We start from the raw sequence: 14,627 nt of genomic DNA on the forward strand, positions 1-14,627 counted from the left end.
GTGTAAAATCCTTTAGGCTCGTCTTGGCAAGTCTCCCTCACAGCAGAAGATCAAGATGGCGGCTCTCACTCGGCTCGGTTCCCTTCCTTTACGGCTCAACCAGCGCCTCCTCAAGCCCTTGGTGGTGCGGACGGCGGGCATTTCCACCTCCAAGAAGAACAAGGACACCGTTGCCGTGACAGATGTGATCACAGAACGCACCAAGAGCAAGACAGAGGCCTCGGACACGGACGCACAGCAGAAGGTTGACCGGGGGGAGAGAGAGAGAGAGAGAGGGATTCTGTGGTTGATGTTGATGATGCAAGGGGTTAATTGTGGTTGATTATGGTGGTTTGGGGTCTTCTGTAAGCTCCTATGGCCTTGGTTGTGGTGGGAATCTCGAGCCGGTGTTGTGTTCCTGGTTGTCCTCCTGTTCCCAGCTGTCCACCCTTATTTACCGTTAGATAATGATGCAAGGGGTTAATTGTGGTTGATTATGGTGGTTTGGGGTCTTCTGTAAGCTCCTATGGCCTTGGTTGTGGTGTTGAGTGTTGGTGGTGGTAGTGATTTCGCAGCCGGTGTTGTGTTCCTGGTTGTCCCCCTGTTCCCAGCTGTCCCCGCTTTATTTACAGACAAAAAGGGGACAGCTAGGAACATACCACCACCACCTCTATATTTCAGCATCAGCTACATGGTAAAACTACAGAATTACACCCAGGACAGGGCCGGGGGGTTATTCACAAGAGCGTAGCCTGCTAATTTTGATGCTAAATGCTTATCTCAGGACAAAATATGATGGTGTCTATTATGGAAATGGTATTTTTTTCTGGAAATCGCTAAATGATTGACTCTACAATGCTTTTTGTATACCTGCCATGGGAGCCGCTAAATATCTCACAGAGGTTCAACTTGCTTACTGTTTCTATATTTCATTCACTACTCTCTATGATCACAAGTAGACAAACTAGAACAAAACCAACAAACAACAGCAAAGTTTAGTGTAGAAATAAAAAAAAGCCTGCTAATTGCTGCTCCTGAGGTGAGGTAAGCGACATGGGGGATAGATCTTGAGATATCACTCGCCTCGCATCGATCAGCTATTCAAGCGTTCTGAGGCAACTTCTCAAACTACGATTCAAAGACGTTTTAGCGTAACGGTCAGCATTTTCACACGTGCTGAAGAAAAGTGCAGAAACACCGAACTCTAATCACAATTTTCTCATTATCTTGTGCGTGTTTTAAGGTGTCAGTTATTTAAGCATTATGTGTCTTGTTCGATCTCGTTCGTTTTCTTGTCCTGTGTTTTTTTTATATATGCCGCTGGGCGAAAAAAAAAATTATTATTATTATTACCTCACTTCAGCAGGGAGCGCCATATCGTCACCCTCATTAAATAATCACCCAAGTCATTTTTTAGCAATTTCCAGGTTTACTTTACCATCAATTTTTCAACATAACACCCAATTTTTGTATCCTTCATCATTCAGGGTTTGTGGGTTCTAGAATTAACCCTTTCAGTTCTGCCAAATTCTTAAGCCAAACAAGATAATGAGTTCTTTTCTAATTTCCTGTAAAGTAGAAAATAATGACTTACGCGGTTTGTTTACCAAGGTGATGATATGCTTATACCTCCCTGACGACAACGCGCTTCTCCCTCAGAACTGGGTGAGCTGGGGGTTCGATCAAAAGAACATTGTGGAGGATAACACCTCAATGCACATCACCTTCTTCGTCGGCGTCACCCTCTGCATCGTCGTCACCGGTTTCTTCTGGACCTACCTCCCTGACTACAAGTATGTTCGTGTGTCTGTGTGTGTGTGTGATCTTGTTGTCTATTCTTTTGTCTTTGTTTAATGTCCTTTTTCTTCTTTTGATGTGTGGTGTGATGATTGTCTCCTGTTCTTGTCTTTGTTTAACCTCCTTCTATATTTATTTAACAAGTGTTCTGTGGTTCTTGTTCTTTCTTGTTTATTGTCCTCCTCCTTCTTCTCGTTATTTAGCACGTGTTCTGTGATTGTTACTCTTCCTCTTGTTAAATGCTGTCCTCCTTCTTCTTTATTTAGCGTGTGTTCTGTGATGGTCCTTCTTCTTTATTTAGCGTGTGTTCTGTGATTGTTGCTCTTCCTCTTGTTAAATGTTGTCCTCCTTCTCCTTCTTCTTTATTTATTTAGCACGTGTTTTGTGATTGTTACTCCTCCTCTTGTTAAATGCTGTCCTCCTTCTTCTTCTTTATTTAGCGTGTGTTCTGTGATTGTTACTCTTCCTCTTGTTAAATGTTGTCCTCCTTCTCCTTTATTTAGCGTGTGTTTTGTGATTGTTGATCTTCCTCTTGTTAAATGTCGTCCTCCTCCTTCTCCTTTACTTAGCATGTGTTCTGTGATTGTTCCTTTTTCCACGTGTTTTTCATTTTCATATATTTCCTCCTCCCCATCTTTTGTCACCTTCCTCTTTCCTTTCTTTATCGTAATCGTTTCTTCTTCCTCTTCTGAATTTAGATGATAGGCCATTTTATTCCTGCCGTCTTGGAAAACATCACATACCGAGTTCCTTGTAATATTTTCCCTTCCTTTTTCGATGTATTTTTCTTTTTTTACACTTTCCCCTCCCTTATTTTTATGTCACTTTTCATAATCCTCTTCTCTTCCCATTATAGGTAGATGTAGATGCGTTAGGATAAGGCTTTATAACACCATCTTACTCCTCCTTGAAAAAAAAATCACATAGTATCTAACATAACATTGGTATGACAAACTGGAGGCAGAATCACTGAGAAGAGGCACCCATATGAGTTATTTAGCTCCCTAGCCTCTTTATCAACACTAAGGTAAGCAATCTTTCTTTTTGTCTACAGGAATCGCCACTGGGCCCAGCGTGAGGCCTTCCTTGAGCTGAGGCGACGGGAAGCACTCGGCCTGCCTGCCATTGATGCCAACCTGGTCGCCCCAGAGAATATCGAGCTTCCGTCCGATGAGGAGTTGGCCGGCGTCGAGATTATTATTTAGAGGGGTGGACGGAAGACACACAGTTACACGCGCACTCCCTACACAGCCACTGCCATCACACTTTCCAGCTCATTGGGAATTCTTATTTATATATATTTTGGGACGGGCAGTAACGTTGCATAGAAAAATTGTTGTATGATTTGGATGGTGGTAGTTGAGGTCTTAATGTAGCCACTGCCTGCTGTTCTCTGTGGTGCAAAGCTGTGCCAGGAAGCGACTTGTAATGTACGTAAGTGTAGGGTCGTGTCTTAAATTACAATGGAGTTGTTTAATTAATGTAAATATCTTCTAAAATAAAAGATTTATTATATACAAATTTTCTCCATGCCCTTCTGACTTATATTTAGTATAGCATAAGAGCAAGTTTTGGCCGATTTTATTTTACTGAATAAATATATCGGATATACTTCAGCCTCAATGAGTTGGGTCACTTCATTTTCAGCTGAGTCTTCAGCCTTAATGAGGTGGGAAATATTACTCTTGAATAATAGCAAGTGCTCTGATATCTGTATTCCATGACTGGCAGACTGGTTCATTGGGAGGATTACCATTAGTGCTGCTTATTAATCACAGAACAGATGGATAGCTTGCCTTGGTTTGGTAACATGATTCACCTCCTCAGCCTACCCTCGTGGTGAGCAACATGGGTAAAGGGCAACTCAAGCTGGAGCACAGTTGCCATTGAATTAAGACTCCATGCCTGAAGACTACTCCCAATACTCAGTGGAACATACTACACATCAGGAAAAATATAAACCCTCTAATACATCAACAATCACCATACCAATGAAAATAAAACTACTCAATGTTGCGTGGAATAATCATTTTTTTTATTAAAGAAATAACACCAGATGGTGATTTTAACGCTTCCTGCGCAGGGAAAGCGAGTTGTGGCGCAGCCAGCGGGCGCGACGCGAGCCTCCCTTGGTCTGGGAGAAGTGGAAGCCTCGGCCCAGCCCGCGGTGCTTCCTGCCGGCCGAGGTCTTGCCTCGCATCTCCCTGTGCTTCTGCGTGTGTTTGCAGATCCAGTTGAGGGAGCCGTCCTTGCGAACCACATTGTGTCGGATGTCCACCAGAATCACCTCATAGTACTTGTAGGTGGAGTCCTGTGCTACCCAGTAGCTGTTCAGCACACGCAGCCCACCCAGGCGACGACCTGTGCGCTCCTGTGGGACACACCAACCAACCAACAGTTAGTACCCAAAACCCTACTGAGAGGGGCAGCCAGAGGAGGGTGTTCACACTCCTGGTGCAGGCTGCTTTCTTAAACTAATGGCTGAAGTGTAAGGCTGGAAATGCAATTGTTTAGCTGGCTGAAAAGATTCTTCCCTTTCATGCTGTTTCAACTCAGTCTTGAAGAGATCCATCCTCTTCTTATTTTGTTAATGATTCCAATCCATTTCCTGTGCTGGTCATGGCTAAGCCTCAGACTTGGAGAAGAACCCAGCCTCCAAAAGCACTACTACAACTCCCACCCTCTGACTACACAGTACAAAGTAGATGAAAAACTACAACATCCACATGAAGGCAACTTTGTGCCGTTCCTTCATCAAACAAAAAACAAATCAATATGAGAAGGAATATGAAGTCCACGCCCGAGTTTTTCTTTTTTTCAAGCTTGCAAAGTTCAGTAATGAGAAGTTATGCAGACCTTACATTTGTGCAACTACCCTGTATTTTAAAATTTCTGTAAAGTACACAAAACATAAATAGGAAAAGACAAAATACCTAACTTGAATACACAAGACAGCGACTCACCTCAGCCAGGGACTGAAGGTTGCGTGTGGGCTTGAGCTGGTTGACGCCGTGGCTCTTGGGCTTGCCGTAGGTGGCACCCTTGGGCACGGGGCGTTTGCGGCCACCGCGGCGGATACGGATGCGGTAGATGACGAAGCCTGCGGGTAGAGGGAGGAGGTGGGTGAATGGGTGTGCCGGCAGGGCTTGGGCAGAGGGCGTGAGGGGGAAGAGTCAGTGCAAACAAGTGATCATCAGCATCCATATGCGTGGTGCATGGGTTATCATCATGGTACGGGTGATGCAGCGTTAAGGTCAGTGGAGAAAACTCGGCAAGATACAGATGGCAATGATTCGACAAGGCTTGCCCCCTAAATGAGGTAGCAACAAACTATTATTTAACAAAAAAGGAATCTTTCATCCATCTACAGAACATTTGCGCACAGTATGAAATATAGAAAAGTTACTTGCACGTGCTGTTGGTCTGTCAAAAACTCACTATTATCCTAATTGACTTTTTATAACAAGAAATGTATTGCAGGGATGTTTATTTTGTGAATCTATTAGTCTTGGGTGTCTCCTCGCTCACAATATTACATACATAACAAAAAAGATGAGTAAACAAAGTCATCCGAGTGTTCTCCTTGCTGACATTTAAACGATTACAAAAAATATAAGAGTAAACAAAATCATCCTGCGTATTCACCTTGCTTGGCCTTGTAGCCGAGGCGGCGCGCCTTCTCCGGGCGGGTCGGGCGCGGCGCACGGTGCAGCTTGTTGAGGTGGCGGTACTGCCAGGCCCGCACCCTCAGCAGGAAGCGCATCACATCACTCTGCTTCTTCCGGTAAATCTCCTGCATGTACTTGTAGGCCCCCATGGTGACTGCTTGCCCCTGCGGGAGGGAGAGGCGTTAGGAAGGGTGCAGGGGAGAGGGGGAGGGAGAAGGGGTGGCAGGGATCAGATATGGGTTTTGTTTGTCAGCAGAACCTATGAATGGTGCATTATCTTTCATCATGTCAGAGGAGTGAAGGCGAGTAGGAAAATATCCGCACACACACGTCCAAAGGGCCACAGTTTTAAGGCTGCCGGGTGCCAACATGAAGGAATCGAGCCTTGCATGGAGGACGTTATGCTTTTCAATTAAGATAAAAACACGGGCAGTTCTCATCACAGGTATTAATATCATTGGTCGTGAAGCGCTGTCGGTACATGTTCACAATATTTAGCTTTGCAACCCTAAAATTACCAATGTGGGTTGAACATTCCCCCTGCACATATATACAATAATTACAATCTCTCCTCCATTATATCAAAACCAGAGATGTGTAGGGAGTTTTCCTCAACGTGCCTTCATATCGTGGCTAGAGGACATGCATTCTCGCCCTTCAACAATAACACAAATTACCAATATGGGTTGAACATTCCCCCTACAATCTCTCCTCCATTATATCAAATCTAGAGGCGTGTAGGGAGTTTTCCACAACATACCTTCTTATTGTGGTTAAAGGGCATCCATTCTCGCCCTTCAACAATAACACAAATTACCAATATGGGTTGAACATTCCCCCTACAATCTCTCCTCCATTATATCAAATCTAGAGGTGTATAGGGAGTTTTCCTCAACGTACCTTCTTTTTGTGGTTAGATTGATTAATTGAAAGTTTATTGTTGCAAGTAAGGGCATGCATTCTCGCCCTTCAACAATAACACAAATTACCAATATGGGTTGAACATTCCCCCTACAATCTCTCCTCCATTATATCAAAACTAGAAATGTGTAGGGAGTTTTCCACAACATACCTTCTTATTGTGGTTAAGGGGCATCCATTCTCGCCCTTCAACAATAACACAAAGGCAAGTCTAGCATTCAGACATTTTCAATACTGTCCGCACATGTTGACAGGGATAAAATATGCTCATTACCAGGGAATTCAGCACAGGGGACTAGATTAACCGACTGTATATCATGCCGAGCTGCCGTGAATAAGACCACACACTACAGGAGGTCAAGGAATCCGCCATTAAACGAAAAAATAACAAAATAATAAAACCCAAACAGCACCTCGGCCTCCTCGTGCTCCGCCACATGCGTTCACCCCGCCGCCACCACCGCTACACACCTGTTTTCCCTTCCCCCTGGACACATATACGACCCTTCCTCCATTATATTAAAACTATAGACGTGTACGGAGTTTTCCTCAAAGTGACAGGGTTAATAGAGGCCTGGAAATGGACGCACAGGGAAAAATAGTTAACGTGTGACCTACCGGGGCCGCCGCTGAGGAGGGAAAGACAGGCTGGCCAACCCTCCCGAGGCAACAGACTGGCGCGGTGGTTCTTTTCCGGGAGGGGCTGTATATATACCAAAATTTAAATATAATAATCATCTTAATGCACTTTCTAGGGTTTTATAAATACATGGAACTCACTACAAGAACACATAGTTAATACTACATCTACAACATCATTCAAGAACAAATTATGAATATGGAGACGGGGTTATCTATGTAGAATTTGTAGATCATAGGCAAATCCCGTTTATTTTATTGTTAAGTCTTATTGGTAAGACTATGAGCATGATAAGTTAGTTTAGTTGATGTAATGTGGTGTGAATGCTGTCTACATGCGTTTGTTCGTGTTATCAGAAGTACACACATGCGATAAATAAATGAGTGTACGATACTGCTCAACTTGCTAGGAGTCTTTCTGTAAATAGTGTGTTTGAATTCATACAGTGCTTAGCTATTAAACTTTGTAACCTATAAAAAAAATATATATATCAACGCATTCTGAATCCATAGAGTTACATACTATAGAGTGCGCGCTGAGTGTGTCCAGTTCATCCAAAACCGACTTCACACACCTCACTCCCACCCGGTTAATTATATTTATGAGATATCGGTGTTTTCTTAGACGTACCTCAGGGCATCACATCTTTCTTGGAGGCTGTGATTGCAAGCATTTCTCTTTTTTTCTGATTAATTTCTTATTTATTAAATTTTATCGATTTTTTAGGGGTAAGCGTCCACAGTAGACGGTTCTGATCCTATAATGTCGTACACCAGAGATGCCTTAATATATCTTAATGTAGATCTCAAAAAATAATAACAAAAAATAAATAAATAAATGTGAAATATTGGATGTAAGACTTTCAATAGACTCTACAGTAATGACACTCAATGTTTTAGATATTATTTGTGTTATTATTTCTACTACTACTACTACTATTACTACCACTACTACTACTACTACTACTACTACTACTACTACTACTACTTATGCTAAATAACAAAACAAGGCATTAAACAAAACACACTAACATCATTCTCTCATTTATTATTACATACACACACATACACACACACACACACACTCACACAGGCACACAATTATATAGAAAAAGTAACTATCGCTATTAATATATGCATAACTCTTGATGTCCTGCGCTGGCTGTTCCTTCCCCTTCCCTTCCCTTCCGCTCCCTTAGTTGCCGGAGCTGAGGAAGGCGAACTGTCCCTTGGTGCAACGGTTGGCGAAGTGACCCTGCTCTCCGCACTGAAAAATAAGGAGAAAAAGAACATATATCAGGAATGTATCAAGACACATCTCCACCTGAAATTGACCTCTCTCTCGGCCACTCTATACTTTTCACTTTTGTGGGAACGCCGATTAGTGGGTTTTATTAACACTTTTTTTGTTGTTGTCCTTGAGTTGCTTTCTGTACTATAAAAAAAAGAAGAAAAAAAAGGTCGTCTCGTTCTTTTCTGTTTCCTCGGAGCAGTGTCAAGTGGATTTTTTTATATCGTTGCTGGTTTTGTATTTTGTGCCCCTTGATATAGAGGGGATTAGGGGATTGGATACAGAAGGAAGGGAAGAAAGAAGGATTAGTGTTATGGAAGGAATTGGGGAGGAAAGAGACCAGCATAGAAGGGAAATATAAGATGTATTAGATAGGGGGTTTAGGTTAGGTTAAGTTTAGGTTATCTTCAAACACATGATAGTCAGCCCCTTATGGTAAAAATCAACAAAGAATGACCTCACTTTGGTGTATAGAAAGTCTCATTAGTAAGGAAGCATATATGAATTTTCTGAGTCAAGACCTTTAGTGTTTGTTTTGGGATATGTTAGGTTAAGTTTAGGGTATCTTCAGACACATGACAGCCAGCACCTTATGGTATAAATCAACAAAGAATGACCTCACTTTGCTGTATAAAAAGTCTCATTAGTAAGGAAGCATATATGAATTTTCTGAGTCAAGACCTATAATGTTTGTTTTAGGTAGTGTAAGGGTTTAGGGTATCTTCAAACACATGATAGTCAGCCCCTTATGGTATAAATCAACAAAGAATGACCTCACTTTGGTGTATAGAAAGTCTCATTAGTAAGGAAGCATATATGAATTTTCTGAGTCAAGACCTATAATGTTTGTTTTAGGTAGTGTAAGGTTAAATTTAGGGTATCTTCAAACACATGATAGTCAGCCCCTTGTGGTATAAATCAACAGTCAGCCCCTTATGGTATAAATCAATAAAGAATGACCTCACTTTGGTGTATAGAAAGTCTCATTAGTAAGGAAGCATATATGAATCTTCTGAGTCAAGACCTATAGTGTTTGTTTTGGGTTATGTTAGGTTAAGTTTAGGGCATCTTCAGACACATGACAGCCAGCACCTTATGGTATAAATCAACAAAGAATGACCTCACTTTGCTGTATAAAAAGTCTCATTAGTAAGGAAGCATATATGAATTTTCTGAGTCAAGACCTAGAGTGTTTGTTTTGGGTTCTGTTAGGTTAGGTTTAGGGTTTCTTCAGACACATGATAGCCAGCACCTTATGGTATAAATCAACAAAGAATGACCTCACTTTGCTGTATAAAAAGTCTCATTAGTAAGGAAGCATATATGAATTTTCTGAGTCAAGACCTTTAGTGTTTGTTTTGGGTTATGTTAGGTTAAGTTTAGGGTATCTTCAGACACATGACAGCCAGCACCTTATGGTATAAATCAACAAAGAATGACCTCACTTGGTTGTATATAAAGTCCCATTAGTAAGGAAGCATATATGAATCTTCCGAATCAAGACCTATATGATATAGTGTTTGATTTGGGTTATGTTAGGTTAAGTTTAGGGTATCTTCAGACACATGATAGCCAGCCCCTTGTGGTATAAATCAACAAAGAATGACCTCACTTGGTTGTATATAAAGTCCCATTAGTAAGGAAGCATATATGAATCTTCTGAGTCAAGACCTATAGTGTTTGTTTTGGGTTATGTTAGGTTAAGTTTAGGGTATCTTCAGACACATGACAGCCAGCACCTTATGGTATAAATCAACAAAGAATGACCTCACTTGGTTGTATATAAAGTCCCATTAGTAAGGAAGCATATATGAATCTTCCGAGTCAAGACCTATAGTGTTTATTTTGGGTTATGTTAGGTTAAGTTTAGGGTTTCTTCAGACACATGATAGCCAGCCCCTTATGGTATAAATCAACAAAAAATGACCTCACTTTGCTGTATAGAAAGTCTCATTAGTAAGGAAGCATATATGAATTTTCTGAGTCAAGACCTAAATTAACTAATGTCTTGTGTATGGAAAATTGGACAGGGATTGACAGAGATAAAATACAAGAAAAATAACATGCATAACCCCCCTTACACATTCCCACTACGCCCTCTCCCTTCACCCCATGTCCCCTCCCTGCCCATTACCTTGAAGCACGTGATGTTATCCAATCGGTTGCCTGATTCGTAGCCGCCTCCGCCACCGCCGCCGTGGGAACCCATATCCTTGCCGGGCTGACTCTTGGGGCCGCCCGACGCCAGGCTCTGCAATGGAAAGAAATTAGAAAAGAGAAGAAAATGGAAAAAAGAAAAAAAGAAGTATTGGTTGGTATTTACAGATGCTTCTGACACTTGGGACAAAAATTTACAAAGGACAGAAGGAGATTAAGTTGGGTTCTTGTGTGTTCTTTTTTTTTTTTTCATGTTCATGGTGCAGATGACTTGACAAACTATCACTACGCTCTTAATCACTACCTCACCATCTTCACTAACACTGGGCTCACTATTGCCAAGCTCTTGAAACCATGCCTCACTATTCTCACAATCATAAAATTATCTCACTGTTACTCACCCCCTCTATTCTCACTATCACGAGGCTCTAAACATGGCCTCACCATCTTCACCAACACTGGGCTCACTATTGCCAAGCTCTTGAAACTACACCTCACTCTCACTAGGGTCATAAAATTACCTCACTATTACTAGGCTCATAAAATCTTGGTAATCTCACTATTGCTATGCTCATAAAACTGCCTATCCTCACTATCAATAAGCTCACTATCACTACTCACTAACCTACCTCACTATCACTAAGCTTATAAAAATATCTCACTGTCACTCAGCTTACAAAACCTGAATAACCTCACTTGCTAACCTCACAAAACTACCTCACACTCCTTCCCCTCCTCAGACTCACAATGATGGTGTTCTGTTCCCTCAGGTCCGGGTTCGCCTTGAAGCATTGCGAGGCCTTGTGTCCAGTCTCGCCACAGTAGTGACACGTGATGCCCTGCTTTTTGTGGGGCATCTGTTTGTCGTCCATAACCTGCGGCAGCTCAAACCGTGGGCTGTCGAAGGGGGAGGCGAAAGGGTAAGGAATTAGGTGTCACTGGTAAGGAAGTATAAGTGATTGAAGTTTATAGAGGAAAGAAATAGGCGATTGTTATGTATGGAATCGAGAGGGTGGGTGATCCAAATCGTGCCTGTCGAAGGGAGAGGCAAAAGGGTAAGGAATTAGGTGTCACTGGTAGGGAGGTATAAGTGATTGAAGTTTTTAGAGGTAAGAAATTGGTGATTGTTATGTTTGGTTAACCTGGAGTAGCTCAAACTGTGGCTGTAAAAGGAAGGCAAAGGAGTGGAGAATTAGGTGTTGTATTTGTCCTTGCTGACGAAGAGAAGTATAAGTGACTGAGATCTATAAAGGCAAAAACTGGGTTGCATATCAAAGGTAAAGGGGCGAAGGAAAGAAAGATGGAAGGAAGGAAGAAACTGTAAGAAGGAAGGAAGAGACCAAAACTGCAAAGAAAGGAAGGAAGAAACCATTATGGAAAAGGAAGGAGGAAAAGTGGAAGGAATCAATCGAAGGAAAGAATGAAAAGACTATAACAGGGAGGAAAGAAAGGAAGGAAGGAATAGGTATCACAGGGAGGGAAGGAAGAAAGGAAAAGACTAGGTATCACACAGAGGGAAGGAAAGAAGGAAAAGATCGGGAGAGAAGGCAAGGAATCATCACATGACACTCACTGCATGAATTTACAGTTGGGTCCGTCGGGGCAGAAGCCAGAGAAGTAATTCATGCAGAGGACGCGACGAACATGTCTGTTGCGGCACTGCGGACCGTGGCGGCAGAACCCTCGATCATACCACGGGCAGTCCTTCATCTTCATATCGGGGTTGATGTGCAGGAATGGACACTCCTTGTTGTGGCAGGCATCTAGGGGGGAAGGGGGGGGGGGAGTAAATAACAATAATAGAAAAATAAAAATGTTGTAATTACAGGAAGAATTTTTGGAGCTCCTTCCGTGTAAAGCAAACAAATAAACAAACAAAAAAATACACACTTGACAGTTGACACGCATCACTCACTAAATCTTGAGTAGAAGTAACACTCGGGCATCTTGGACATGTCGTACTCGTGGAGAAACTCGCACTGGTCGCCCTTCTTGCAGAGGCCTCGCAGCCAATGTTTGCACACCACCGTGCGGTCGCCGCGCACATGACGGAATGGACAGTTGACGCTCTTGCTGCAGTTCCCTCGCATGTAGAAAGTGCAGACCGCGGCAATGGACTCTGGAAGGACAAGAAAGGAAAGAAATTAGATGGCTGAGTATCCTGTGGCATTGTAAACTATGGTCAGGTTATACTGAAGATTTGAACTCCTAGCTTTCTTAGTGAGTTATCAGAAAAGGAAGATGTAAAATGCTATGGTTGTGAACTGAATTAATCCCATAATAAACACCACTGAGTGCAGGGGAGTTGAACCCATGCATTCTGAGTGGATGTCAGGGCAGCGTACCGCCACTGATGAGCTAAAGCTCACTGCGCCAGCAGCCACTTCTGTGGCCTAACCTGACGCCCCAGCCCCACTGTGAACATGACCCCAGCCCCACTGTGAACATGACCCCAGCCCCACTGTGAACATGACCCCAGCCCCACTGTGAACATGACCCCAGCCCCACTGTGAACATGACCCCAGCCCCACTGTGAACATGACCCCAGTCACACTCGTGGCCACAGTGTCAACACCTTTGACACATGGTGTATATATACATTAGGGAAACTGCAGTAACATAATGAAAAAAGCCCCTGGCACTCAGTGATGTTCATCACAGGAATTTTTTCACTGTGTTAATGCAGTTCCCCTAATGAAATGACCCAATTAACTTAGGAGTCACTAAGGTGATTATTAACGCTGCCCTGTCCCGTAACACAGTGCGCATTTCCGCCGCCCCACACTGAATGCCACACTGAATGCCGAAGAAATTTAAACTAACCTAACCTAATGTAACCTACTCAACGGTGGGCTCTGCCCCGCTCGGCCCCCCTTCTATATACTGGAAGTAATCTTTTTACTGCACTGCATTCAGGGACCAAAGAGGAATCCATATTATAAGTATTAACTTGGAAAGAGGTGGCCGCCCTCTCGTCAGTATTATCCGCCACTTACTGTCCATGCCGGGGAAGGGCAGCGTCTGGGCCCCCACCTGCTCCTCCAGCTGCACCTCGATGTCGAACGTCACCTTGTCCACGTTGGCCACGATGATCTCCATCCTGGCGGTGTGTGCAGGGGCGGGACAGACAAGGATGGTTGGCACGGCTTCCTGGGACAGACAAGGATGGTCAGCACGGTTTTCTAAGACAGATAAGGATGGTACGCCCGGTTTAGGATGGTTAGCCCGGTTTCCTAGGCTGGTCAGCACGGTTTCCTAGGGCAGACAAGGATGGTTGACCCGAGTCCCTGTCCACCCGTCCCTTTCCTGGGTAAGATATGGGGCTACAACCTTAACAACGGCAGCTCCTGAGGTGTGGTAGTGTAGTTTTCTTCTTCTTCTCCTTCTGCAGTGTTTTATGGGGCTGGGCGGGCCATGGGAGGCGGGTTGTTGTGGTTTTTCTTCTCCTTTCCCGTCTTGTTGAGTCTGACCTCCTCCTGTTTGTTTACATGCCAGATTGTCGTACGCAGCCTCCTGTGTTTTCCCATTTCCGACCCCAAAACTGCCTCCTTGACTCCAATAACTGCTTTCATATATATTTATCGTTAAAATGGTTAATTATTGGTGTTTTTTGGGGCAATAGCTATGCCTCAAAGACCGGTATATACGAGGCTCTGAGTACGATAATCACCTCCTGTTTGTTTACGTTCAGAGGGAGGCCAACACATGGTTCTATTTATATTGCTCTATTATTTTGTCTACAGTGTATTACGCCTATGATGACACCTCCTATTTAAATAAGGCAACAGTAAAACAAGGTAGACATATATGAAAATTACGACATATAAATTTCTTCCTCTTAATTACTTCTCAACGGTAATGTCGACTGCTCTGAATATGAAAAAAATACAGATAATGTCAAAATAAAGGTAAAAAGAACTAGGAACATTAAATTAAGCTGTTTATTGAGGATAGAACAAAGTACGTAGACATATAAGTATGATGATTACCACAATTTAATTTCTTTTTCATACTTCTCGAACCTAATTAATAACTGCTTTAAATATGAAATAAAATACAGATGATCTCAAAATAAAGGTAAAAACAGCTACAAACACTAAATTAAGCTGTTTATTGAGGACAGAACAAATAGATATATGATGATTGCCATATTTGAATTTCTTCCTCACACTTCT

General features: G+C 42.7%; 3 protein-coding genes across 5 annotated transcripts; 1 reads left to right on the forward strand and 2 right to left on the reverse strand.

Moving 5' to 3' along the window:
• Positions 1–17: 17 nt before the first annotated feature.
• Positions 18–3,297, forward strand: LOC126985243 (NADH dehydrogenase [ubiquinone] 1 beta subcomplex subunit 11, mitochondrial-like). The gene is made up of 3 exons (XM_050839857.1): positions 18–244; positions 1,639–1,772; positions 2,831–3,297. Exons 1-3 carry the CDS (start codon positions 56–58, stop codon positions 2,979–2,981), a joined length of 474 nt encoding a protein of 157 aa, XP_050695814.1. The 5' UTR covers positions 18–55; the 3' UTR covers positions 2,982–3,297.
• Positions 3,298–3,787: 490 nt separating this feature from the next.
• LOC126985242 (60S ribosomal protein L15) lies at positions 3,788–7,099 on the reverse strand. 2 transcript variants are annotated; one of them, XM_050839856.1, is made up of 4 exons: positions 6,984–7,099; positions 5,422–5,598; positions 4,740–4,876; positions 3,788–4,147 (listed from the first exon to the last, which is right to left on the reverse strand). In XM_050839856.1, the coding sequence occupies exons 2-4, from the start codon at positions 5,591–5,593 to the stop codon at positions 3,842–3,844; spliced, it is 615 nt and encodes a 204-aa protein (XP_050695813.1). In that variant the 5' UTR covers positions 5,594–5,598; positions 6,984–7,099; the 3' UTR covers positions 3,788–3,841. The 2 variants fall into 2 exon arrangements, with proteins under 2 accessions (XP_050695813.1, XP_050695812.1); XM_050839855.1 differs by having other exon boundaries at positions 5,422–5,608; positions 6,984–7,082.
• Positions 7,100–8,035: 936 nt separating this feature from the next.
• LOC126985244 (cleavage and polyadenylation specificity factor subunit 4-like) lies at positions 8,036–13,947 on the reverse strand. 2 transcript variants are annotated; one of them, XM_050839859.1, is made up of 7 exons: positions 13,783–13,947; positions 13,449–13,602; positions 12,368–12,571; positions 12,026–12,215; positions 11,199–11,349; positions 10,430–10,546; positions 8,036–8,271 (listed from the first exon to the last, which is right to left on the reverse strand). In XM_050839859.1, the coding sequence occupies exons 2-7, from the start codon at positions 13,549–13,551 to the stop codon at positions 8,200–8,202; spliced, it is 837 nt and encodes a 278-aa protein (XP_050695816.1). In that variant the 5' UTR covers positions 13,552–13,602; positions 13,783–13,947; the 3' UTR covers positions 8,036–8,199. The 2 variants fall into 2 exon arrangements, with proteins under 2 accessions (XP_050695816.1, XP_050695815.1); XM_050839858.1 differs by having other exon boundaries at positions 13,449–13,947.
• Positions 13,948–14,627: the final 680 nt, after the last annotated feature.

The sequence above is a fragment of the Eriocheir sinensis genome, chromosome 59, assembly GCF_024679095.1.
Source record: "Eriocheir sinensis breed Jianghai 21 chromosome 59, ASM2467909v1, whole genome shotgun sequence".
Lineage (NCBI taxonomy): Eukaryota > Metazoa > Arthropoda > Malacostraca > Decapoda > Varunidae > Eriocheir > Eriocheir sinensis.

Coding starts and splice junctions, on each gene's coding strand:
- LOC126985243 (XM_050839857.1), top strand. CDS start 56: ATGGCGGCTCTCACTCGGCTCGGTTCCCTTCCTTTACGGCTCAACCAG. Junction 245..1,638: donor ACACGGACGCACAGCAGAAG/GTTGACCGGGGG, acceptor CTTCTCCCTCAG/AACTGGGTGAGCTGGGGGTT. Junction 1,773..2,830: donor ACCTACCTCCCTGACTACAA/GTATGTTCGTGT, acceptor TTTTGTCTACAG/GAATCGCCACTGGGCCCAGC.
- LOC126985242 (XM_050839856.1), bottom strand. CDS start 5,593: ATGGGGGCCTACAAGTACATGCAGGAGATTTACCGGAAGAAGCAGAGT. Junction 4,877..5,421: donor CGGCTACAAGGCCAAGCAAG/GTGAATACGCAG, acceptor CTCTACCCGCAG/GCTTCGTCATCTACCGCATC. Junction 4,148..4,739: donor ACCTTCAGTCCCTGGCTGAG/GTGAGTCGCTGT, acceptor TGTGTCCCACAG/GAGCGCACAGGTCGTCGCCT.
- LOC126985244 (XM_050839859.1), bottom strand. CDS start 13,551: ATGGAGATCATCGTGGCCAACGTGGACAAGGTGACGTTCGACATCGAG. Junction 11,350..12,025: donor CCCAACTGTAAATTCATGCA/GTGAGTGTCATG, acceptor CCCCTTCGACAG/CCCACGGTTTGAGCTGCCGC. Junction 8,272..10,429: donor ATAACATCACGTGCTTCAAG/GTAATGGGCAGG, acceptor CTTATTTTTCAG/TGCGGAGAGCAGGGTCACTT.